The sequence below is a fragment of the Penicillium alfredii genome, assembly GCF_028826965.1.
Source record: "Penicillium alfredii strain IBT 34128 chromosome Unknown utg000007l_segment0_segment0, whole genome shotgun sequence".
Taxonomy (NCBI): domain Eukaryota; kingdom Fungi; phylum Ascomycota; class Eurotiomycetes; order Eurotiales; family Aspergillaceae; genus Penicillium; species Penicillium alfredii.
Genome location: NW_026622704.1, coordinates 2,650,965 through 2,676,017, shown reverse-complemented (window position 1 = coordinate 2,676,017; position 25,053 = coordinate 2,650,965). Strand labels below are relative to the sequence as shown.

Genomic DNA, 25,053 nt, shown 5'->3' with positions numbered 1-25,053 from the left:
GAAGCATATTATTAGTGCGCTATATAGCGAGTCCCCTCGTCAACGAATCATACCACGCGATATCTATAATATGCGAGCAGAAATTCGACGAAAAGAGATAGGAGAACGTAGTATTCTTGAATATCTATAGATACTACTCGATTCAGAAGGTTATAAATATTCATTCAAACAAGATAATATGGGGCATATCGAATTTTTTCTTTTCTCTCATCCTCAGTCAATTCAATTGGCCAATTCATATAATAAGGTATTTATCTCATCTATTTTTATATGATTTTATTGGCTAATATTTTAAGGTTTTTATTATGGATTGCACATATAAGACTAATCGGTTTGGTATGCCTCTATTTTATATAGTAGGTATAACGCCATCAAACCATATATTCACTGCAGCTCTATGTTTTATGCCTGATGAGGTTGAAATAAGCTATATTTGGGTGCTTTAGACCTTTTTTGATTGGCTAAATCTCTTATCTGAATCTGATTTTCGTCCGATTTTGGTAACTAATCGCGAATTAGCTTTGATGAATGCGATATATAGTATCTAGGGGTATCATACCCCATATTTACTATGTATTTGGTATATCAACAAAGCAGTTTTAGCGAGGGCAAAACGAGATATCAGCCAATCAGACGAAAATACTCCCCAATTCGATGAATTTATACGTGTATAGTGTCAATTGGTCCAATTATCTACCGAAGATGAATATAAGGTTAATCTTGATAACCTTAATCGGACCTATAGGAGATCTCATCCACCAATTATACGCTATCTCGCAGATATATGGCTACCCTATAAAGAGAGATTTGTCTATGCTTGGACCAAAAACCTTACCCATTTTGGTAATAATACATCATCACGTGTCGAGGGGGCGTATTCGGTCCTAAAACGGCATATGAATACTTCTACTAATGATTTACTCACTGTGTGGAAGTCTATTCATAAGGCTATCACCAGCCAATATAATCTGATTAAATATCAGATTAAAGCAGATCAGATAACATATCTGATACTAGCATCTGATTGGCTATATACCTTTCTCAATAAGCGAGTATCTCGATATTCGCTGAGGCAGATTGATATGCAGCGAATCTATGCTAGTAGGGCTACCCCAGAGGCCCCTCTTGGTATATACACCAATTATTGGACGAGTACTATGGGGTTACCATGCAAGCATCGAATTGCTGATTTGCTCGCAAAAAAAGAAGCAATCCCATTGGCTGATATTTATCCATTCTGGCGAATTAGGGTTGAAGATTCATCTGATATCGCCTGGCAGCCATTGCTAAATCCCCGAATTCAGCCTGCTGCTTTCCCAAAAAGGCAATATACGCAGATATCAGATGGGAGCGAGGGGGCTAGACCAATCAAAAAAGGAAGGCCCCCCCAAAGTGTTCGAATTGCGGCGAAATTGGGCATACATGTCGAAGTTGCCCTATTGCCAAATAGGGTAATCTGTTTTTGGTGGTTAGGATAAGAGGATCATGTGATTAGAGATGTGGTTGAAAATTATCATGTGATTAGAAAATAGATAAAAAAAAGATTACATAAGAAAAAATTATTACATAAGCGTTTTGGGGTGCCAATAGCGAAAATTTTGGGGTGCCCCTATCAATACCCATAAATGCATAATGTATTACCTAATAACACAATGACTCAGCAGGTTTCTCCTCCACACGTGATATGAGCCTAAAGAGGCTAGCGGCATCCTAGCCGAGCCCACCACCGCACGAAAATTGAAAGTCGACACCAAGTCACGTCGACCTTCCTCCATCCCAACGCACACCCAAAATGGCCGACACCCCCGTTACCCTGCGGACGCGCAAGTTCATCCGCAACCCTCTGCTTGCCCGCAAGCAGATGGTCGTGTAAGAACCCCCTTTTCCCTCGAAATTCGATCTGTGTGCGCGGTGGTGTGGTGTGTGTGCGGGAAGATCTGGAAAATGCGCAACTTTGGGAGGAAAATATGGCAAGGCATCGGGGATTGGCAGACACCACACCATAACGCACCCATCAATTCTGTGACCCCAACAGCGATCTGACATCTCTGCGCTTTCTTAGGGATGTCCTCCACCCCAACCGCCCCAACGTCTCCAAGGATGAGCTCCGGGAGAAGCTGGCCGACCTGTACAAGTCCAACAAGGACCAGGTCTCCGTTTTCGGGTTCCGCACGCAGTACGGTGGTGGCAAGAGCACCGGCTTCGCTCTGGTCTACGACTCGCAGGAGGCCCTGAAGAAGTTCGAGCCGCACTACCGTCTGGTCCGTGTCGGTGTTGCGGACAAGATCGAGAAGCCCAGCCGACAGCAGCGTACGCTTGCCTTCCCCCCACCTTCTTGATGTGTTTCGAATCATTTACAAGGCCACATGCTAACTTTACCCCGTCTACAGGCAAGCAACGGAAGAACCGCTCCAAGAAGTTCCGCGGTACCGCCAAGACCAAGGGCCCCAAGAAGAGCAAGAACTAAGCGCCTCATTCCGCAACGAGTCAGCAAGGGGAATAAAAATTTGGTGGATCGGAGTTGTCCCACCTGTGCTGGGCAGGTGTGGTCGGTTGTGTGTGGGGTGGTTTTCTTATTTTTCTGTGCGCGCGGCGACGTTGCCCTGACGCAAGTCGCTTGCCGGTGGAGAGAGCGGATGGAACCTTCCCCCCCCCAATTCCTGTGCTGCTGGATCTGATGGTCCCAGGAACCTGATGACAACGGCGTCAGTCAGTGTGTGTTCTTTTGATGTTTTAGGGTCATCAGATTCAACTTGAAAACAGCGCGGGATATGAGAATCCGGGCCTTCGGCTGTTGGCCCGGCATGAATTACATTGTCTTGTCATTCAACCCTCTGTATACCTACTTGCTGGTTCCATGGAGTAGATGCGTATGGAGAGTAGACTCGAGGGCTGAGTAAGGCCAGTGTGTGGATGTGCATTGCCGAGGTCTCTGCTGGTGTCTACTCCTAGACAGTATACGACATGAAGCACTAGTCTACCCCCATACTACGCTTCTTCGTACATCGGTCGTACCATCTGCAATTCCCCTCTCAACCTACAATTATGTAGGCCAGGTTATCGAATGCTCCTTGACAGAACTGCATGTCTCAAACCCGAGTATCTCAAATCGTGTGCAGGGATATGCCATGAACTATGCTTAGGGACAAGGTCCAACAATTCCAAATCTCGCGCTGGGGTGGGATTCGATCCGGTTGTGCAGAAAAGACTGAAGCATTACACAACCTTAGTTTTCTTTTCTTCCCATGTCTTGAACTCTGAAGCCAAGCACTCTCGAGTTAGGGCTGGACAACCGGCCAATCGTCGGGTTTTCCAAGGCCAGAACTATAACCTTGCGATCAGAAACAAAATTCAATGACAAATAACCCTGTGCAACAATTTCAAAATAGGAGTATATCCAACCCAAGAAACAAAAAGATAAGCAATCATAGCATTAGCAATAGCAGTAGCAGTAGTGATATCAACCTTGAGATGACTATGACTGCTTCGGAACCACTCCATAACCATTAAATAGAAGTAATAGATGAAAACACACAAACTTGGGAACGTACATCACAGGATGATTAATGCCAAGAGTGTCAGTAGGAAACAAAACAGAAGAGAGAAAAAGAAAAAGGCCGTCATGGAATAACATCAAAAAACCAACACAAAAACATGCAAGCATCCACCAAGACAAGAAAGAAAATAAAATAAAAGCAACACTCGCAGTTGCCATTGGATCCCTCCAGACCCTGGCATCACTGAGACACAAGAAGCTCATCGCAGCCCTCCATTTTTTTTAAAAAAAGCACAAATACACTGCAGATGTCAAATCGCCCTGTCCCGCCTGACTGCAGACTCGATGAAATGTGAAGGAGGGGGAGGTTATTGGTGTAGTGTCACAGAGCCCCTATCTCTCGGTCCTTCATTCATTTTATTTTCTTTTCTTTTTGATGGTGTGTCAGGAGGGGTTGAGTGAGGGACGGTAGGATTCGAAGCAGGGATCTCCCATTGAAGCAACCAGGTATGGAGTATGGGGAGGGTAAAGAGCAACCATCTCCCGCAGAGTAGGTGCAAGGGCGAGATGGTAAAGAAAAGGCCTAAAAATTATGATAACCCAAAAGCCCAGTGGAGAAAAACAGATGAAATAAACAGGACCGGGGGGGGGGGGGGGGGGGGGCCCAAAATAAACTCCGTTGGACACAACAGAGTCTAGTAGGCTTGGTGGCCCAACGGCGAGACAGATGCCCGGTGGACATTCTCGACCAGGGGCCGGTGATATTCCGGCAGCGTATCCGGCAGTAGGTTGAACGAGAACGCGCCGGGGGTGTCCGGGTGTCGGACCCGGGTGTAGGGCAAGCCGTTCATGAGCGTCGAGGCCGAGCATCGTGCATCTGCTCCATCTGCAGCCCGGGCTTTGGTCTTTTCGCTGCTGGTGTACCCGTAGATTTCGGGCGTGCAGTCCGTCGTGAGGGCCAGCAGCCGCTGTCCGGCGTTGTGCTGTTCTCGAGAGAAGCTGCGTGCCAACCTAGTGCCTGCCGGTGGCGTGCGGTAGTCAGCCGCCGAGGAAGAGTCCAAGGTCTCTAGACCTGGGTATGGGGGGTTGTCGGGACTAGTGGTGGAAGGGATGGAAGCTGTGGAAGACAGCGCGGGAGTTAGGTCTTCGCTGGTCGTCGACATAGGCAGATACCCAAACACCAGTTCTGGGTCTGGGCCGCTGGACTTGGTGCGTGGTGGGGAGCTTGTATTGTAGGGCTCATGGCTGGGAACATTGGCCATGGATGCTGTTCTTTGGTCGAGAGAGGTGCCGCAGCGCTGATTCCAGAAAGGACCCTTGAAGTCGGCTGCGAGATTCATGCCAGGAATCCCCTCTGGCATGGTCGTCAGACCTGTGGCGTTGTTTTGGGGCTTTTGGTTTCGACATGTCGAGGGGGTAGGGAGTGTTCGGTCTGCACTTGTTGTGTCTGCCATGGCTGTGGTGGTTGGAGGGATCTCTGCAGACAGAATCCCCTGAGTTGGAAGCACATAGGAATATGCGGGTGGATTCATGGAGCCGTTGATTTCGGGGTCGGCAAATAGCCCTCCATTGACAGGTCTGCCAGTGTTGGGCATCGAGCTCCAGGCCTTGGGACTCCATGCTGGTACTCCGTAGTCAATCATCCCAGATGGGGTGCTTGGGAGCATATAAGCTGGGGATTGGCCGTTGTAGTTGGCCGACTGCTCGTCGTCATAATGGATGGAATTATCCATGCCAACAGACTGTCGTGGAAAACCATGGGCATCGATGGCACTGACGTCGTAGTCTGCTGTCCGCTGCAACGGCACTCGTGCTGAGGATGAGCCTATAGAATGGAGGGCTGACTTCCCCGGCGTGTGTGCTGTATACATCCCCAGCCGGGGAGAGGGCGCAATAGCAGATCCCGTAGGAGGGTACGGGAATTGATTGAATGGCAGTTTCGAAGAGTTCACCTAATTCCACCACAGATTAGTCTTGGGTTGCATAGGCGGTCAACATGATTGCATTTTCAAGCTTACCCTCAAGAATTGGCAGTCTGTGTTGCCAGCACCTCGGCAGTTGGAGCAGCCCTGGCCGTCACCGGAATCACCACTGCACTTGATTTTTCTTCGCCGGCATCGTTCACACTGTTGAATTGTCAGTATTCAAAGAGGGTTCACCATCATAGGGCAACTACATACTGCCACGGGAACTCGACGTCTCGGGGGATTGCGTAGCTTGCCGTCCAGCTCGGCGGCTGGACTGATACAGCTGTTCCTCCGGTGACTGAGCTCATGCTGGCCGACACTCCGCATCGGCTGAGCCATAGAAAGTACAGAGCCGCGCCTGGCTGGCTCAAACCCAGTACTATCAGCGTAGTATGGGTGGTCCATTGCTGGGGAACACTTAGCTGACGGGTATGGGGCAGGTGTCAGGTATGTCCACTCACTGCTTCCGACAGGCAGATGTCACCTAGGGCTTGTCAATGAATCCTCGGGAGTACAAGAGAGAACACTAATGTTCCTATATGTCAATGATTATCATGCTTTGGTGTGATTGTTAGAGCGAGGAAAAAGATAGGAGATAGGAAGAAGGAGAAGAAGAAGAAAAGATAGAAGGTGAAAGGATGTCTTTGGAAGTAGGGCTAGATTTAAAGCCATGTTTTGGTAACAAGGCGTGATTGCCTGAGTGCTTTTTTTTTCTTGTATAGGAGAGGTCGCCTTGCCCCCCCTATTTTTTTTTTTCCCTTGATTTTTCTTCTCTATGCCCGCGTCTGTATTGAGGTTAATTCTGTGGGGAGGGGGCTAGTTGGTGAGCCCTATGATAGCGTACACTGTCAGTACTGTGACCAAAAGTACCTCTCAATGTGTTCATCGATTGTATAAATTGATTTCTTTTCTTTTCTTTTTTTTTCTGGGCACCGTTTCGTATTTTTTCCTTTTCTTTTTTAGGGTCGTTGTACCCAGGGGAAATGATATGCACAGTTCCGTCCAATCCAGATTCCCCAGTCTACACAGATGGCCAGCATGAAAGACCAGCAGGACTGCCCCCGGTGTTTTAGAGGCTTGGTTTCACAAAGTAACGTCACACGGGACATGACCTGATAGCCATGACGAGAACAGACCCAGACGGAGGGGAAAGACAGCGCTTTCTGCCAGGGAATGTTTCAGCCAATCGACCTGGCCTCTCCACTACTCCTTATCACTCGGATTCTTTGCCACGGGAAGACCTGGTCTTCTTGAGAATGACCCTGAGCAATCCAGCCTTGGAAAAGGGTTGGAGATGTAGAGCGTCCCGGACAGCTGCTGTCTACGTTTGCAGAAGAATCCCAGTGCCAACTCGGATCTATTGCTTCCGGAGGTGGAGCAATAGAGATGAAGATCAAGGACAAAAGGGTGAATGTTTGCTCGACTGATTGGGTCAGTCGAAACGCTGATTGGTGTGGCGTTGGACTTTCTGGGGCCCCTTCACGATGCATCAAACAGTCCGAACTCGGCCCGGGACGTTGAGGCGAAAACATGGGCCATTGTAAGGTCTGGATCTCTCTCTCATATTTGCAAACGATATCTCCAGACCTTTTTCTTTTTCAAACTTCTTTTCTTTCCCCGGGGTGTCTCAGACGGGTGCGCCAATGTTTCTCCCGATAGAAAAGCTTTTGTGACACCTGTCATTTTCTTCGATCAGCCGATATAAGCGCATTTAGGGCTTGAAATTTCTCCCCCCGAAGCGCAAGCCCAGAGCAAGGCACTCGCAGGGATCAGCCTGAATGCGCCCTGATCATCGACTTGGATGCTGTCGATCAGTCGGAGTGGCTGGTCTTCTTTAGCGCTTCCGCAGCCGCGCCGCAGCTAGATCGAAATGGAAACGTCAGAAAAAGCAACAAGAAAACCAAACCTCGGCAGTTGAGATGCATCACCAAGGTCCAAACTCTGGATCGTAATTCACGCTAAGAAGAAAACAAAAGAAGACTCTGCAGGGGCCGATCGCATGCAGAACGTAGAAAAGTCTTCTTTGGAACCCTGGCCAGTTGACAGGTCGCTTACACCCTTAGCAAATACCTCCTAGACAAATGTTCGCGCTATTGGAAAGGCTGTACCCGACTAACAAAGAGCCACAGGTATGGCAAGCCCCGGATTTGGGAGAAAAATGTGGCCAACCATGGCACCCCAGGAGAAACCGAGTGTCAGGATACGGAGAGGCATCTCAGTGGCCAAGTCAAGGCGATTCACTCGCGGGTTTCGAAAGGCAAAATTGGGGGGAGTCCGCGGGGAACCTAGCGGCACTCTGAGTGGAGGAGTTCCAAGCACGCCGCGCAAAGTCTGACAATGCACGATATTCGGTGGAAAGGAGAGCGAGAGCGAGGGCCAGAGCCAGGAAAGACAAAACGGGCCAAGCCAGCTGACTCTTCGGTGAGTTGACTCGCCAGGGACAGTTGGCATTGGGACCAGGCCTTCCTGTTGCAGCTACGATGTAGGGGGAGTAACAGGCCCTTCCCCTGCCTGTTGCTCACCTCCAGAGCCTTTTCCCGGTCTTCCCCCAGGTTGAGCGGTAAGACGCTTGCTCGAGGTTGAATCTCCTCCCATCCACGTGTATGGCTCTTGATCCCCTCCCGAACGACGATATGATGCCGTTGGGGGATGCTGCAAGAGACCGCCCGTTTTGCCCCCAACGTTTCTGCTGTGGAACCGCCCGCAGAGGGGAGAAGGGAAGTTGTAGGCAACAAATCCCCAAGTGGTACTGTGTACATGGTGGGAACGGGCAACCAGGAAAAAAGGTCATCGGCTTGTCCCATCCGGGGAAAGTGGCTTATGCCAGGCCGTGGCGCTGAAGGCTCGACCTCGCCAAGTCCTCAGAGACATTTCTAGTCCTTTTGGCTGGGACTGCTGCTGCATTTGCCCATTCTCAGAAGCCGGTGAAGCCACAAGTGGGTTCGACGATTCCAGAATGGAGCCTGCTTCTCCTTAATAAGATCTGCTGCAGCTCGATCTGGAGACTAAGGTTTGGAGGTATCTTGTCCAACGGGGATGCTCGGAAGATATGCCGCTCGATTGACAAGAGAGCGTTGTACAGAAGAGGCATCCGGGTCGATCATCCGGAGAGATCTGGTCCAGCACGCACTCATGCATAGCATCAAAAATGCTCCTGAACTCAATAATTGGAAAATTTCGTCAGTGTTGTTCAGTGTTGTCATGGTGAAGAGGGAGGTGTAGGAGAGATGAAAAGAGTGGAGCAGTCCCAGTTCCCCGTTTCCGCGTGATTGGCGGGAGATCCGACTTCTGCGGACTTGCCCTTCGACACTGCGCAATCAGTCGCGTCTGTGAGCTCCGCATTTCTTGCCCCGGAGTGACACAATGAGCGCGCTTCTGGAGACCTCGCTTGGCGATATCGTCATTGACCTGCTGGTCGACGAATCGCCGAAAGCCTGCCAAAAGTGAGTGTCGCATTTCGCGTCAGTCTTTGCCGAGTGTGCTGCACCAGAAACTAAGCTGTTCCTCTTCTGTCATATAGCTTTTTGAAGCTGTGCAAAACCAAGTACTACAATTTCTCGCCCATCCACAGTGTCCAGAAGAACTTTACCTTTCAAACCGGCGATCCACTCGGTCCTGATGCCCCCGAAAGTGATGGCGGGTCGTCAATTTGGGGTCAGCTGGATGGACCATCCCAGAGAACATTTCCCCTCGTGCTGCCGCCGAAGTTGAAACATACTGAACGAGGCACCGTGAGTATGGCGACAGTCCCGGCTAAGACCGACCCAGACCAAAAACTTGCCGCCAGCCAGTTCATCATCACGCTCGGGGACAATCTGGATTATCTTGATGGGAAGGCAGCTATCTTCGGCAAAGTTGTCGAAGGCTTCGATGTCCTGGAAAAGATCAACGACTCCTTCATCGATGACCGCGGTCGACCTTTGAAAGATATTCGCATCCGGCACACCGTCGTCCTCGATGATCCATTCGACGATCCATCTGGCCTGGTTGAACCCCCCGAGAGCCCTGTGCCATCCAAGGCTCAACTGGCCACAGTGCGGATTGCAGACGATGAGGATCTGGATGATGATATGGACGAGGACGCGATGGAGAAGCTGCGCCGCGAGCGCGAGGCTCGTGCTCAGGCGTTGACCCTGGAGATGGTGGGCGATCTTCCGTTCGCCGAGGTCAAACCCCCGGAGAATGTTCTTTTCGTTTGCAAGCTCAACCCGGTCACCCAAGGTTTGTTATGCTGTGCTTCCACCCTCGCGATCAATGCTAACTACGAGCTGGGTAGATGAGGATCTCCATTTGATCTTCAGTCGCTTTGGGCAAATATTGTCTTGCGAAATTATCCGGGATAAACGTACTGGTGACAGCTTACAGTATGCTTTTATTGAGTTTGAGAACCAAAAGGACTGCGAACAGGCGTATTTCAAGATGCAGGGAGTTCTGATTGATGATCATCGGATCCATGTGGATTTCTCACAGAGTGTAAGCTCTCTTTTCCATGCCCTTGGTGTGGATGTAATCGCATGCTGATACTTAAACCAGGTCTCCAAATTGTCTGAAAGCTGGCGTAACGCCATCGTCACCAAGCGCCGACCGAGAGGCGGGTTCGGTGGCGTCGCAGATCTTGAAGAGAAACGCCAATACCGAGTGTCAGATAATCCCCGTGCAGAAGAAAATGACCGGGGCCGATATGGAATGATCCTGGACAAGTCTCAATCATCTAGGCCATCTCACGCTTCTCGTCAGGAGGGTTCCGGCCGCAGTCCCGGACGAGATTCCCGTCGCGACCGGCGAGGGAGTCGAAGCCCCCGGAGACGTGATTCAGACCGACGTCGTCGATCGCACAGTCGGAGTCCGAGGCGGAGAGACTATCGGAGAGATCGAGATCGAGGCCGCTATGATGATCGCGATCGGCGTGGGGATCGGTCCCGGTATTAGCAGACCATGGACAAGGGAATATAAACCCCTCAAGTCAATAAAAGCATTCAAGACAAAAAGAAAAGACAAAATCTGGAACGGGTCCCGCTGGGGCAAATTCGGAATAGAATCAATGTGCAAGTGGGCAGGTTTTAGGCATAGTCCCTTGGGCGCACCCTAAAAATAACCGGCTGGATCCATCGCAGTTTCGGTGTAGTCGCAGTACTTAAGCCTGTTCAACTTCACCCCGCGATTTAGTTACTTTTCCCCCTCCCTCGCTTTTCCTTCCTTCACCCCCCCAACTCATTCTCCCCTCGACCTTCACTCATTCAATTCATTCATTCATTATGGCCGGTGCAATTAAGGAAACGGTCTCTAACCTAATTGAAAAATTCCAGGGCTCTGCCGAAGAAGCTCCCCGCGAACCCTCGGCCGAAGAGTTCCAGCAATTACAGCAGAAATATGCCGACGCTGGTCAAGGGCACGTATTTGCCTTTGTTGACGAGTTGAAGCCTGTCGAGAAGGCTCGGCTCTTCCACCAGGTGTCCAACTTTGACCCCACCCGCATCAACGAGCTGGCCACCACGGCCTTGAACCCTCCCAAGACCGAGCAGACGACCGTGTCGCTCGAGCCCCTGCCAGATGTGGCGACGGCCTCGATTCTCGACTCTGATCCCTCGGATATCCAACGGTGGTACGATGAAGGCTTGAAGCAGGTGGCAGAGAACAAGGTGGCGGTGGTGTTGATGGCCGGTGGGCAGGGAACCCGGCTCGGCAGCTCTGCTCCCAAGGGATGTTTCGACATCGGTCTTCTGAGCCAGAAGTCTCTGTTCCAGCTCCAGGCTGAGCGGATCTCCAAGCTGCAATCTCTGGCCCAGAAGGTGAATGGTGCTGAGGCGACCATCCCCTGGTATGTCATGACTAGCGGGCCTACGCGCAAGCCGACGGAGGAGTTTTTTGAGAAGCACGGCTACTTTGGTCTGAACAAGAACAACGTGACCATTTTCGAGCAAGGCGTGCTGCCTTGCATCTCCAACGAGGGCAAGATCATGTTGGAAACCAAGGGCAAGGTATGGTGCAACCTTTGCGACTCGGAGATCTTATCTAGGCGGTTCTGACAATTTATTCCAGGCTGCAGTGGCCCCCGATGGCAACGGCGGTATCTACCAGGCTCTCGTGACGTCGGGTGTGCGGGAGGACATGCGCCGCCGCGGCGTCCAACACATCCATGCCTACTGCGTGGACAATTCCCTGGTCAAAGTGGCTGACCCCGTGTTTATTGGGTTCGCTGCTTCCAAGGATGTCGACATTGCCACCAAGGTGGTGCGCAAGCGCAATGCCACCGAGTCGGTGGGCCTGATCCTGCTCAAGAACGGCAAGCCGGACGTGGTTGAGTACTCCGAGATTGATAAGGATACGGCCGAGGCCAAGGACCCCAAGCAGCCCGATGTGCTGAAGTACCGCGCCGCTAACATCGTCAACCACTACTACTCATTCCGCTTCCTCGAGTCGATTGAGACCTGGTCGCACAAGCTGCCGCACCATGTGGCCCGCAAGAAGATCCCCTGCATCGACCCCAGCACCGGGGATGTAGTCAAGCCCGAGAAGCCCAACGGCGTCAAGCTGGAGCAGTTTGTCTTTGACGTGTTCCCCATGACCCCGCTGGACAAGTTCGCCAGTATTGAAGTGCGCCGCGAGGACGAGTTCTCGCCTTTGAAGAACGCTCGTGGCACGGGCGAGGATGACCCGGACACCAGCCGCCGGGACATCATGAACCAAGGCCAGCGATGGATCGAGAAGGCCGGCGGCGTTGTCATCACCGACGGTGAGGCATTTGGCGTTGAGGTGTCTCCTTTGATCAGTTACGTAAGTACTGATTTCAACTCTTCTAGGTCCATTTAGTCTCACTAACGTATGTATGCAGGGCGGCGAGAACCTCGAATTCCTCAAGGGGCGGGAGATTAAGGCGCCAGCGATCCTGGAGAAGGAGGAGTAGATCGGACTATGACCGACCACTTCTAACTAGCTACTCATACAACTAGAGATCCCGTGTGGATCTCTGCATGTTGGCTATATCTGAAACATTGGCACGAAGAAATGAAAATGAATTGCTCCCAGTCTTTGAGGAATGGATCTCCCGCGTTGCATCTGTCACTGTGGAATGCAGGGGCCAAGAACGTACATCCATGGATAGACCTATCCATCCACCTGAGTTGGAGATCATATTAGAGTGCTCATAGATCACCAGCCCTAAACTGACTAAATCCTCGACGCTCAGCCCTTACGCAATACGGAAAAGCCCGGGAGCTAAAGCGCCGTTTGATGAGTTTGCATTGCGTCTTCTTTTTTCGCCCTGTTTCTCTCCTCTTCCCTTCGATCCCAAATTTCCCTGGTCTCGCTTTTTTGTCTTGGTGGTGTGCTGTGAGGGTTCTCTCTTGAAGTCTGGTGTTGTCGAGTGGTAAGTTGTTGGTTGGTACTTTTGTGTGTGCTTTTTTTTTTCTGTGTCCCACTTTTTTTGGGTCTCGTTTCTTTTTTTTTCGAAGTGGGCTGTCAAGAACGTGCTGGTTTCTCTTCTCCAAGGTTCTCATCAAAGCTGACAAGGTCCTAAACTAGACCTGATTGACACGGATTCGAGGAGTCATTGGAAGGGTGAGTGAGAACCTTGTTATCGCGGTGATCTCTCCAGTTGCCCACCCCACGCGATCTACGTTTTCCCCTCCGTCCCTGCATCCAGGATCTGTCGGCAGAATAAAGAAATTCGGAATCATGGGACTCGAAGCACAACATAAATAATATGTTTGGTGCCACGCGATATCCTTATGCGACCCCAGAATTCCCATTTGCCGATTCCAGTCAAGGATGGAGAGGAGGGGGGTTTCGCAGATTGTCATGACGCTGTTATCGCTCTCCAAATCGACCCCCGAACTGACCCGGTCTCGATAGAATTGTTAGGATGATGTTGTCTCGTCGTGCGTGCTACAAGTGTGGCAACATTGGCCACTATGCGGGTTAGTAGCAGGGAATATCCATAAAAATCATGGTTCAACATGAACTAACAAGACTAGAGGTCTGCTCTTCCTCGGAGCGTCTCTGCTACAACTGTATGTCAAATCCCCTCTTGCACATGTTTCATATGAAGTTTTGCTGATTCATCTGGTTTCAATAGGCAAGCAGCCTGGTATGTTCGACCTCGGTTGACGGTCCTTGAACCGATTGTCTAATTCACCACAGGGCACGAGTCCAGCAGCTGCCCGCGTCCCCGGACTACCGAGAGTGAGTGATCTTGTCACTTCTCTTCTTGGCATATTGCTAATATCATCTAGCCAAGCAGTGCTACAACTGCCAGGGCCTCGGCCATGTCCAGGCTGACTGCCCCACGCTGCGCCTGAACGGCGCCAACGGCCGTTGCTACAACTGCAGCCAGCCCGGCCACCTTGCTGTAAGTTGGCATTTGGCGTGTATTTTTCTGTGCAGAGAATTGACCCTCGTTATAGCGCAACTGCACCAACCCCGCTGCTCCCGGTGCTGGCCGCGGCGCGGGTGCTTCTCGCGGCGGCTTCCAGGGCTTCCGTGGTGGCTTCAGTGGTTACCCTCGTGCCGCCACCTGCTACAAGTGTGGCGGTCCTAACCACTTTGCTCGTGACTGCCAGGCCCAGGCCATGAAGTGCTACGCCTGCGGCAAGCTGGGACACATCTCCCGTGACTGCACCGCCCCCAACGGCGGCCCGCTGAGCTCTGCCGGCAAGGTCTGCTACAAGTGCGCCCAGGCCGGTCACATCTCGCGGGACTGCCCGACCAACGAGACTGCTGCTCAGCCGGCCGTCGATGCTGCTGCCCCTGCCCCTGCTCCTGCTCCTGCCGCGGCCACGACCGCCGCTGAGGCCAGCACCGAGGCTGCCCCCGTGGCGGCTGCGGCTCCGACTACCGCCGTTGCATAAACGTGTCTCGAGATTCTTGTCTCACCACCCCGCATTTCTTTCTCCCGGAATGCCTAAATTCCATTTCTTCCTCCATCTTGTATTACGGTCAATTTCCCTGAACCCCGGTCGGTCGTTTCTCACCTGCGGAGTCCCTCCACCAATTTCTTCTTTTGCATATATTTACCCACCCTTTGTTTTGGGTTCTGGTTTTTATGGTTTTGGTGCTTGACAAACCGGCTTTGTTTTCTTTTACTTTTTCTTTCTTTTTTTCCCTGGTTTTCTCTTTTTTGTTCCCCCTCAACTATCATGTATACGACGATCAACCTGAAAAAGTTTCCTTGTTTTTTTTTTCACGAAGCCCCCGGACTTGATGGTTAATTCAAGTCTTACGATCGGCGTCTATTGTTCACCCCACGGATTATCTTTCTCGATTTGACGAAATCTGCTCTTGATTGGTTGCGGTTTTCCCAGATGGGCCAAGGAGAGACGAGAGATGAAGCATGGCAAGGACGGAGCGGATGATGGATCTGTGAAGCAGAGAAAGGATGATTTGGCTGTTGTATGGAAAAATGGCTTCCAGGTGGGAAGACTCGGTGCTGAGAATATGAGACCGCAAATCCGAAAAAAAGAACTCTTCTACTTTTTCTCTTGATGCTTGACCAGCGTTGACCCCGTGACTTTTCCCTCACCTTCATTCGTAACTAGCCGACTTCTTCTCGTTGAAACCCTCAAACCATCCATCGATTAGCAGCACTTATTATCCAATTCCATCGCAATGCCTGACTCGGACAGCGGTGATGAGTTTAATGACGAGGTACAGTCTAGTTCCCATCCCAAGCTCTCGATCTCACCGAGTTCCTCGAACACACTTAACTTCTCTTCAACTACACAGAACTTCATCGTCGATATCGACAGCATCCAGGCCCATGGGATTGGTGCTGCTGATATCGCCAAATTGAAGGCCAATGGATTTTACACTGTGGCAGTGAGTGTTTCCGAGTACCAGACAACCAACATCAGCTAACGGGCTATTTATCAGTCTGTTCACGGCGCTACGCGCAAGACACTCCTAAAAATCAAGGGATTCAGTGAAGTCAAGGTGGAAAAGGTCAAAGAGGCGATTCAGAAGTGCCTGGTATTGTCCTCTGTGACATTGTCCTGGGTCATTATCTGATCACCAAGTCCATACTAGCCATTTGCCTCTGGATTCGTGACTGCCATGGAACTCTGGCATCAGCGGAAGAAGGTCGTGCGCATCTCGACGGGGAGCAAGCAGTTCGACTCTATCCTCGGAGGGTGAGCAGCCGTCCCCTAATCTGTCGTGTTATAATGCTATGGCTGTCTCAATCAATGCTTACCCACACATTCCGTCTCATTAGCGGATTCCAAAGCATGAGCATCAGTGAGGTCTTTGGCGAGTTCCGCTGCGGCAAGACCCAACTGTCACACACCATGTCCGTGATTGCACAGCTGCCCAAAGAAATGGGCGGGGCCGATGGCAAGGTTGCTTATATCGACACCGAAGGCACTTTCCGGCCAGAGCGCATCGCACAGATTGCTGAGCGCTTTGGCGTCGATCCGGATTCCGCCCAGGAGAACATCGCCTATGCCCGCGCTCTCAACAGCGAGCACCAGCTAGAGTTGCTCAATACGCTCAGCCGTGAGTTTGCTGCGGGTCAGTATCGGCTTCTTGTCATTGACAGCATCATGAACTGCTTTCGCGTGGACTATTGTGGCCGGGGAGAGCTGGCAGATCGGCAGCAGAAGCTGAACCAGTTTCTGATGAAGTTGGCTCATATGGCAGAAGGTGAGATAACGTTTCTTTCCCTTTGCACATTGGCATCTTGCGATTCTTTTCCGATTTGTTGGTTTATCATAAGATCCACGTCGCTGATCAGCAATTCGGTTCGCAGAGTTCAACGTGTGTGTTCTGATGGTTTGTGAAACCCCATTACTTGATCTTCAATGTCCAAGGCCATGCCTCACACCTGTTTCCAGACAAATCAAGTCCAGAGTGACCCTGGTGCAAGTGCCTTATTCGCTGGGGCTGATGGCCGCAAGCCTGTGGGAGGCCATGTTCTGGCCCATGCCTCTACTACGCGGGTACTTCTCCGCAAAGGCCGCGGAGAAGAGCGCGTGGCGAAGATCCAAGACTCGCCTGGTAAGTCTTTTGGTCACATTTGCCAGATTTGTTTAGATATTTGTGTTCTGACTGGGTCCTAAGACTGTCCCGAGCGAGAAGCGACCTATATCATCACCAATGGTGGCATCAATGATCCCGACAAGGTGTGAGGAATGTGATATGAAACTATGCGAAAATCTTCAAGAGGGAATTGTCTGTTCGAGCTGCGAGATTTGATGTTCCGATGAATTCGATGTGGTCTATATATTTTTTTTCAGTGAGTATATATTAGAAAATACTTTATTATGGAAGGAATGATAATAGATATGAGCCTATGGAAAGAACACAATAATGTTAGAAAAATTAGATCAAGAGATATTTATCTGTCTCCGTTATTTGCTAACTGGAAGAAAATCCATTTCTAATACATCCATGAGTTGAAGGTTGAAGGTGTAGGGTCGTTCTCCAGAAAGCCCCTGGTACACCGCCCGCCTCAGCCGCTCCGACAGCCCGGCACAATTTTGCAAAACTTCGAAAAAGTTGATTTTCATCCATCCACGCCGATCGCAAAATGAAAAAAAGGGGCAGTGGAGATCGCAGGGTACACGACCCTACCTTTGAAACTCCCTGAAACATCCGTCTCCCCGGGGCCAGCAACGCATTACCTCTATCTCCGGCCGCACGAACCTCGCATCCCAGACCCCGACTCCTCTCGCTCGCTTTTCGTCGTCAACGTCCCCATTGATACGACTGAAATCCACCTGCGGTATCTGTTCGGCACCCAACTGTCAGCCGGTCGCGTCGAGCGGGTCCAGTTCGAAGATGTCCCAGTGAAAAAGCGCGGCGTGGCCGCCGCCACCGAGAACAATCTCTCGCATCGCAGCAAAAAGCGCAAGCGCGTCACCGTCGACGACCTCCAAAGTCGACTGGATGATGTGGCGCTCCCGTCTACCTGGGACCGCCAGTTACAGAAGAGCGGCGCCCATGCCATCGTCGTCTTCGCCGATCGCCCGAGCATGGAAGCTAGCCTGAAAGCCGCCGCCAAGGCCGCGAAAAAAGGCACCACTCTCGTCTGGGGCGAGGGAATCCCCAAAGATCGCGTGCCAGTACTCGGTTTGCAGCGGTATCTCGCTCATGAGCGACTCCGTTACCCGGATCGGGCGGCGCTGCTCCGTACCGTTAACGACTACATGACGGTCTTCTCGCAGGTTGCCGAAGCCCGGAAACGCGCCGAGTCGCAGAAGGCGCAGGAGCCGGACGAGGATGGATTTGTCACTGTCACCCACGGGCCTAAGTTGAACTCGATTGCCCGCGAGGATGAAGTCCGAGAATTGGTCGAGAAGCAGAAAAAGAAGGCCGAGGGTCTGGAGGACTTCTATCGGTTCCAATCTCGGGAGAAGAGGAAGGAGCGCCAGAATGAGCTGCTGAAGAAGTTCGACGAGGATAAGAAGAAGCTACAGGATATCAAGAGCCGAAGAGGGAAGATTCGGGTATGTGCTTTTCTTCCTTCCCCTTGAGGCTCTCAAGCGAGAATTGGATACTGATTTGGTGCAACAGCCGGAGTGAGCAAAAAGTGGCATGGGCTAGGCGTTTTGAGGAGTTTCAGCAGGACCAAAACCCTGGGGGTCCTGGTGCATCGGTGAGTCGTCTCTCTTTCTCTGCTTTGCTAGTCACCCCATTTCCATGATGAGCTCGCTGGGGCCAGAGTAGCAAGACGCGCTTTGCCCGCTGTCTGCTATGCCTTGAGAATCCAGCGATATCCTATCATCTTCTCACCTTTTCTGACATGGAGCTTCCATGATACTCGGATTGCACGTGTTCTCTTGGTGTCACATATGCTGACCATCCTACTAGTTCTATCTGGTGGTTTCATGACTCAAAATATGTCTATTATACCGATCTATGAATACAATATTTGCATCCCAAGATTTGCGACCGTAAGAATTTAGGACTCCGCGCGATGTCTCTTCCCGGGGGTTCCCGCACAGACCGGGCTTGGCATGACATCCCACCTCTGGATGTCCCCAGCTTCGTTTCTTTATCTGATCCTGGGCCACAAGAGACAGCGTTACTCCATCGCTAGCTGCGAAGATGATTTACCGTGGATGACGGTGTGATTAGGTTCATCGCATCGTCGAGGGTCAAAGCTTCGTTGCGATAGCCAAAACCCACAGTATCTACCTGTGCTCTCACTCGACTGGTATATCCAACTTGAAAGCTTTTTGATTCGCCTCACTTTTTGTTCCCTTGTCCACCACTGAATCGGAAAGGCTTCTTAATCCACCCCCATTATTGCACAGTTCTCGAGATGGCTCCAGTCTCTGCTCCAAGCGAGCATGATTCCGACGACGACGTGGAGTTCGAGGATGTGCCTCCCCCAGGTGTAACCCAGACCAGTGGACCTTCATCAACGCGTCCAGCCGCTTCTCATGTTGAATCATGGAGTCCCTCACTGTCTCTTCCGCCGCAGCGGGATCACCCTATCCCCTCCGGCTCCCAGGAGGAGACCCAGCTCCGTGGCCGTTTGAGCTCCGGAATTGAAACCATCACCTACCGGCAGATGAAGTCTCATCTGGGTATGGATGCCCCGAACACGCCTGCCTCGCAGCGGAGGTATGAGAGCTTCCAGGAGTTTGCGGACGATGTTGAGCATCTAGTTGATATACTGTGGGCCTCGGCAACGGGTGAGTATACTTCATTATTATATTATTATTTCCATTGTTATATCATGCTTGCGTGTTGCTCTGGCTGCATTCACCTATTCGGCCAATCCAAACTAACACGTCTTGTAGCAACCATCCAAGTTGAAGGCTTCATCACCCTCGCTGGCATCGTACAGATGTCCATCCGCAGCTTCATATTCGAGCCCCACCCCATGCTCAACATCCTCCATAAATTTGACGAGATCTTCGCCGGCCTCTGCACCGCTACGCATCCTCTCACAGGTCTTCCACTTCCGGCCTTGCCGTCGAACCGTCCTCTCGTGACCGAGACGCAGAAAGTCCGGATCCGCAGCCTGGCCGAGACCACCCGCTCCGAGGTGTTCTCGTATCTGTCTAACCCGGACGAGCGTACTGCTCCTGATGTCGATCTGGATGATTTTGATTCGGGGGATTTGGAGACCCCGTGGATGCTGGAGGCGACGCGCATTTATGACAAGACTTTGATGTTGCTAGGGGACCAGGGCGAGACTGATGCATTGTAATTTATTTTGTGGATGAATCGGAGTTTACTATGTCTTTGCTGCTAATTTGGGTATGCGCATATTACCATTAGATAAAAACCATGAACTGGTCAATTGTCTTTAGGCTTACACTCCAGCATGCAGAACTGCGTCATGGGCTGCAGGCTATTATGATGTTTATTGATCAAGTAATATCATGGAGAAGTTAGGGATACCTCAGAGCATCCTTAGTCTTGTTCCCTCACCGGAGATATTGCCCATATTTATTATTATCTAGTGTCATTTCATATTTACTCGTAGACAAATTTCATCGATTCCAGAAGGCACTAGAAAGAAAAGAAAAAAGAAAAAAAAATCCACGAAGACAGTGGAGTCAGACACAAAGCGAGGCCCAGGTACCGGGTCACCTTCGATACCTCGTAGGAAAAGTGTAACTACTAATGTTTACAGTATGCAAACGATGTTTCGGTACATTCAAATTCAGGTAACAAAGAAAGTGCCTCTGAGCAATTTCTTTGGATCGCCGGTCACGAACTAAGTGGATGAGAGCCCTGAAAGTGGATACGTTGACTCCTGCTCAGCCTCGGGGCTCAGACCATGCTCAGCTGGCGTGGCACAGGATGTGGTACTAGAAATAGTGATTGAGTACGGAGTAAAAAGAATATCTGCCCAAAAAAAAAAGAGATTCCAGGTTGTGTTCGAGTCTTCCCGAATTCTATAGCAGAAACTTATTCGAAGCGAAGCCGGAGCTCTGATTTTCAGTGTGTGGACGCCAGAGCTGGGTTCCATGGTTCGACAGAAATGAATCATTATTAATCCATATATCAGCTTGGAAATGGTCCACGGGTTCAGCTGGGTTTGGTATCCTATGGGTATCTGGAGCAAGCGAGGGCATGCCCTATCCAAATCATGCCGACAGCTTCTATACTCTGCAGGGGTACTACCTACTCCTGTCAGGAAGTAAATCATAGTCAATATCTTCATAATATATCTCTTGGTTACCGAGGCAAAGGGTCAAACGAAGATCCCTAGCGCCAATAATGCAAGGGCACTCCATTCCGGGAGGCAGAGATATCCGATCTGAGGTCATAATCTTATGAAAACCATCCCATCTATACACTGGACATACTCTCACGAGGAAATGATATCAATTGATCCGCACTCCCTTACTCTAATCGACGACACTGTCGACACCTTCCTGCTGCATATTGAACCTAGGTAATCTACCGACCTATTTCTTGAGAAACAGGAATTCCAGCAAACGCGTCGCGTACCGCGTTAATTGAAAGTTCCTCCAGCTTGCCAAGCTTCCCATGAGGATACACGAGAGAAAAGAAAAAAAAAGAGAAATCTCTGCGGGCCCCAGTCGGGTAATTCCAATACCAACGGCCCACGTCCCAATCAGCTGGCTTAGGCGACCATCCGCAAAATCCCATGGTTCTGGTTTCTGGTTCAGGTTTGGAGTCCTGTTTGACCCTTTACACCCTCAGTTACACCGGGCAGACGCGGGTGACGTATTGGAAGAGTCCTTTTTTTTTAGTTCCTTGCGTACAAATTGACTGGGGATATGCGAAGAACCTTGCTTCTGGAAGGTTGGGTGCTTTGGGCTCTGCAGACTGCAGTATACACCTACCTACTATAGTAAGGTATACTATCCACCATGTGTGTATATACTGCAGATGGAGTCGTCAAGGGTGTCTTTGGGTACAGAGATGACGCCAAGCACCACGATCGTCATGAAAGGAAAATACTTGGGCCACAACCAGTATACAGGACATATCCATGGTTCAAAAGAGAGTGGGTTTCTTCTTCAGGTGGGATTTCTGATATTCCTACATTCGATACCGGCAAAATACTTTCACCCAGCTACAGCAGCTCTCAGGCACTCCAGTACCACATACTGTAAGCTGCGAACGGAAGCCCCGATTCCCGGACCTACAGTAAATGATTTACAGTATGTATGTAATAAACGAGCATTTGACGAGTCACATTGCGAGGACGGCGACAGCTTGGTCCTTGCAGATTTTATGCATTGTCCCCCTTCCTTTCTTCCTTGGGGGGTCGTTGGCACACTCTCTTAACTGCGGATCTAGCGGAAGGGGCGGGGCTCCAACTTGCGATCGGCCATCCTCGCCTAACCGGGTCTCACAATGACAATCAGGTCAGGATGGAAAAGAGGCCCAAATAACCCTACAGTCGAGAAGGAGGTAGAGTAGATGATTCAATTGTATATACATCAAGTACTATGAGTACTGTACCTGATGTATGCATACTGTACACGTAATAATACCACGTATTGGTCAGAACCATACCACCCAGTAATTTCGCACTTCCCCTCTCCCTCTCTCTCACTCACTCGCTTTCTTCGAGATTTCATCGCTTTCTTCCTTTTCCTTTACCCCTCCTCTCTTCACCCTTTTCCTATTGTTCGGATCACCTTTGATTTTGCTTTTTTCTTTTCTTTTCTTTTCTCGGGAGTTGTGCTGTTCCACCTCTCGTCCGCTTCCTCTTTTTTTTTTTGCGATTCGCATTCGGTTTTCTTTGCCTTGCGGAAAGTTGTTTCGAGAGGTTTTCCATCGTAAGTGTTTCACTTCTCGGTCTTCGCATCAGAAGAAGAAAAAAAAGCCTCTTTCATCATCGCCCTCCAAATCATCTCTCTTCCCACATTCCATCTATCGCAGCGTCGTGGACACAAGGCGTTTCTCAGAATCTCTTGCGCCGATCGGTTCATCTGTCTTTTCGCGCGATTCAGCTTGATCGCTTGTTTTGAAGCCTTGACCAGCTCTTCGGGATACACCTCCGTCCATCTCTCGCACTATATCCACTCGTCGCCGTTGTGGAAATAGCTACCAAAGCTGGTCGCATGATGCCCCCCCGCAAGTGTGTAAGCGAAGGGTGGATCGGGGGATGCGGACGGTCGTAATCGCCCACAGACTCTGGAATGGACGTGGACGGAAACGGCCGGCGCATGGCGACTTGTGGGCAATCATGCACACCCGCCTGTTTGTTTCGCGCAGCCGACCGTCGTCTTTCTCCACCTGGGTTTTCGAGACGATCGCCCTCCAATGAATCGCTTCATTACGCTTCGTCTGTGGTGCTTCCCCGAAGAGCTTGGTCTTGGCGATCTCCGACATACCGCACTTTGCGGCTGAGAAACTGTGTTCTACCTCTTTGCGATCATCTACCCACGATTCCTTTCTATCCTTCTTCAACCTGCCTCAATACCTCTTCTTCTATTCCCCCTTGGCATGGATTGATTCCAGCTCACATTTTTTAACCCGTCGCTGCTTGATCTTTCCACCTTTCTCCGCATTTTATGGAATTTTGCTCGGAAACCGCTTTCTAGGGGAATTTTTTTTTTTAAATCTAATCGTTGATTTAGCAGGAAGCTTAACGCCAATCTCTTTTATTTTTCTCGGGTTCATTACGAAGTGTGCTCTTTGATCTCACGCCGGTCTCTCCTTAACGACTCCACGAAGCTTCAGTCGCCCGGACCGTTTATTTTTACGTCGATTTTCGGACAAGTTTGATCTTTGCGCCAAAATGTCGTTCCAAAACTTCGATTCTTTTCCCAACCAGGACCCTGCGACTGGTGCTCCGGCTCCTGCCGATGCCACCATGACTGGACAGGCCGACCCGACCACCGCTTCCTTCCAGGGTTCTGCTGGTGAGCCTGCCGCTGCTCCCGTTCCCCAGCAGGGCGCCGAGGGCAAGACTACCCTCTGGTACGAAACTCCTTAGCAAGATTGCATAAACGTTTTCTCACCGTTTTTGATAGGATGGGTGAGCTCGAGCCGTGGATTGATGAGAACTTCATCCGCAACCTGTGGTTCCAGATGGGTGAGCAGGTCAACGTCAAGATGATCCGCGACAAGTTCTCTGGGTAAGGCAATGTCCCCCCCCCCCCCCCCCCCCCCTCTCCAATAGGTTGTTCAAAATGATCCTAATGTTGGTAGTAGGAGCAATGCTGGCTACTGCTTCGTTGACTTTGCCTCCCCGGCCGCCGCTGCCAAGGCTCTCTCGCTCAACGGCACCCCCATGCCTAACACCAACCGGGTCTTCAAGCTGAACTGGGCTACCGGCGGCGGCCTCGCGGATCGCAGGTAAGCAAAAGTACCTGAATCCCCGTGTTTTTTTCACCTCCCACTGACGTCGATCTAGCCGTGACGACCGTGGCCCCGAGTACTCCATCTTTGTTGGTGATCTCGGCCCCGAGGTTAACGAATACGTCCTCGTTTCTCTCTTCCAGAGCCGCTTCCCCTCGTGCAAGTCCGCCAAGATCATGACCGACCCCATCAGCGGCATGTCGCGTGGCTACGGCTTCGTCCGCTTCTCCGACGAGAACGACCAGCAGCGCGCTCTCACTGAGATGCAGGGTGTTTACTGCGGCAACCGCCCGATGCGCATCTCCACTGCTACCCCCAAGAACAAGGGCCCTGGTGTTGGCGCTGGCGGTGGTATGGGCATGCCCGGTCCCGCTGGCATGTATCCCCCGATGGGCGGCCCGCCCATGGGCTTCTACGGTGCTCCTCAGCCCATGAACCAGTTCACCGACCCCAACAACACCACCGTCTTCGTCGGTGGTCTTTCCGGCTACGTCACCGAGGATGAGCTCCGTTCGTTCTTCCAGGGCTTCGGCGAGATCACCTACGTCAAGATTCCCCCCGGCAAGGGCTGCGGTTTCGTGCAGTTCGTCCAGCGCCACGCTGCTGAGATGGCCATCAACCAGATGCAGGGCTACCCTATTGGCAACTCGCGCGTGCGCCTGAGTTGGGGCCGTTCGCAGAACAACTCCGGCCCCGCCGGCAGCCCCTACCGTCCTGCGCCCCCGCCTCCCCCCATGTACCCCTCCATGGGCATGCCCCCGGCCCACCAGTATGGCGGGTTTGCCCCGATGAAGGTTAGCAGCCACCCAGGCAGCCCGGTGCCGGAGCACCCTTGAATCGGTTGGCTGACACACAGTCTTTCCAGTAAGCGTTCCTTTGATTGAAAGCACCAGCAGGAGTTGTTTGCGTCATTCCAATGATGGGTCCTTTGTGTCATAACAAATTTCGCGATTCCTGGTTTCTGCCGAGGCTCAAGCTCTTATAGCTCTTGATGAGCATCTTTCTCCTGTGCTACGCATTTCCGTTCTTCGTGAGCGCTTTGTTTCTCTTGTTATTTGTTTTCCTTTTCTTTCTCTTTTCGAAGATCTGAGCTCTTTCCTTTTTATTACTCTCCTACGATCTGTGTCTTTTTTCTTCTTGTCTCTTTGTGCTTCGTACTTGCGATGTCTCTCCCCTTTGACGCTGTCGTGTTTTCCAGCCCCGGGTCTCTCTGTTTGCGTGTAACGGACGTGCGAATTGTTCCTGCGCTTCTCTCGATACTCCTTGGGCAGGCATTCTGCGAAAAGTTCCATTTCTCCTCCAATCCAAGTTTCCTTTGTCTCTTGATTTCCCCTGCCCATCTCTTTTTCT

General features: G+C 51.0%; 8 protein-coding genes across 8 annotated transcripts; 7 read left to right on the top strand and 1 right to left on the bottom strand.

The window, feature by feature from the left end:
* Positions 1-1,792: 1,792 nt before the first annotated feature.
* NUU61_005659 (40S ribosomal protein eS24) lies at positions 1,793-2,467 on the top strand (the record flags this gene model as incomplete). Its single annotated transcript, XM_056656241.1, has 3 exons — positions 1,793-1,869; positions 2,063-2,310; positions 2,391-2,467. The coding sequence occupies 3 exons, from the start codon at positions 1,793-1,795 to the stop codon at positions 2,465-2,467; spliced, it is 402 nt and encodes a 133-aa protein (XP_056511854.1).
* A 1,724-nt stretch (positions 2,468-4,191) lies between these two features.
* Positions 4,192-5,868, bottom strand: NUU61_005658 (uncharacterized protein; the record flags this gene model as incomplete). The annotated part of the gene is made up of 3 exons (XM_056656240.1): positions 4,192-5,448; positions 5,515-5,622; positions 5,677-5,868. 3 exons carry the CDS (start codon positions 5,866-5,868, stop codon positions 4,192-4,194), a joined length of 1,557 nt encoding a protein of 518 aa, XP_056511853.1.
* A 2,958-nt stretch (positions 5,869-8,826) lies between these two features.
* NUU61_005657 (Nucleotide-binding alpha-beta plait) lies at positions 8,827-9,743 on the top strand (the record flags this gene model as incomplete). The annotated part of the gene is made up of 2 exons (XM_056656239.1): positions 8,827-8,906; positions 8,984-9,743. 2 exons carry the CDS (start codon positions 8,827-8,829, stop codon positions 9,741-9,743), a joined length of 840 nt encoding a protein of 279 aa, XP_056511852.1.
* A 975-nt stretch (positions 9,744-10,718) lies between these two features.
* NUU61_005656 (UDP-N-acetylglucosamine diphosphorylase) lies at positions 10,719-12,367 on the top strand (the record flags this gene model as incomplete). Its single annotated transcript, XM_056656238.1, has 3 exons — positions 10,719-11,441; positions 11,503-12,237; positions 12,296-12,367. The coding sequence occupies 3 exons, from the start codon at positions 10,719-10,721 to the stop codon at positions 12,365-12,367; spliced, it is 1,530 nt and encodes a 509-aa protein (XP_056511851.1).
* A 957-nt stretch (positions 12,368-13,324) lies between these two features.
* On the top strand, positions 13,325-14,309 carry gisB (putative zinc knuckle nucleic acid binding protein; the record flags this gene model as incomplete). Its single annotated transcript, XM_056656237.1, has 6 exons — positions 13,325-13,379; positions 13,437-13,472; positions 13,538-13,549; positions 13,603-13,644; positions 13,695-13,810; positions 13,866-14,309. The coding sequence occupies 6 exons, from the start codon at positions 13,325-13,327 to the stop codon at positions 14,307-14,309; spliced, it is 705 nt and encodes a 234-aa protein (XP_056511850.1).
* A 757-nt stretch (positions 14,310-15,066) lies between these two features.
* On the top strand, positions 15,067-17,979 carry NUU61_005654 (recombinase DMC1; the record flags this gene model as incomplete). The annotated part of the gene is made up of 9 exons (XM_056656236.1): positions 15,067-15,276; positions 15,331-15,426; positions 15,484-15,587; positions 15,671-16,098; positions 16,205-16,227; positions 16,290-16,452; positions 16,516-16,577; positions 17,007-17,903; positions 17,971-17,979. The coding sequence occupies 9 exons, from the start codon at positions 15,067-15,069 to the stop codon at positions 17,977-17,979; spliced, it is 1,992 nt and encodes a 663-aa protein (XP_056511849.1).
* A 742-nt stretch (positions 17,980-18,721) lies between these two features.
* Positions 18,722-19,618, top strand: NUU61_005653 (uncharacterized protein; the record flags this gene model as incomplete). Its single annotated transcript, XM_056656235.1, has 2 exons — positions 18,722-19,097; positions 19,206-19,618. 2 exons carry the CDS (start codon positions 18,722-18,724, stop codon positions 19,616-19,618), a joined length of 789 nt encoding a protein of 262 aa, XP_056511848.1.
* A 3,522-nt stretch (positions 19,619-23,140) lies between these two features.
* NUU61_005652 (RNA-binding protein) lies at positions 23,141-24,539 on the top strand (the record flags this gene model as incomplete). Its single annotated transcript, XM_056656234.1, has 4 exons — positions 23,141-23,322; positions 23,376-23,480; positions 23,557-23,700; positions 23,759-24,539. 4 exons carry the CDS (start codon positions 23,141-23,143, stop codon positions 24,537-24,539), a joined length of 1,212 nt encoding a protein of 403 aa, XP_056511847.1.
* Positions 24,540-25,053: the final 514 nt, after the last annotated feature.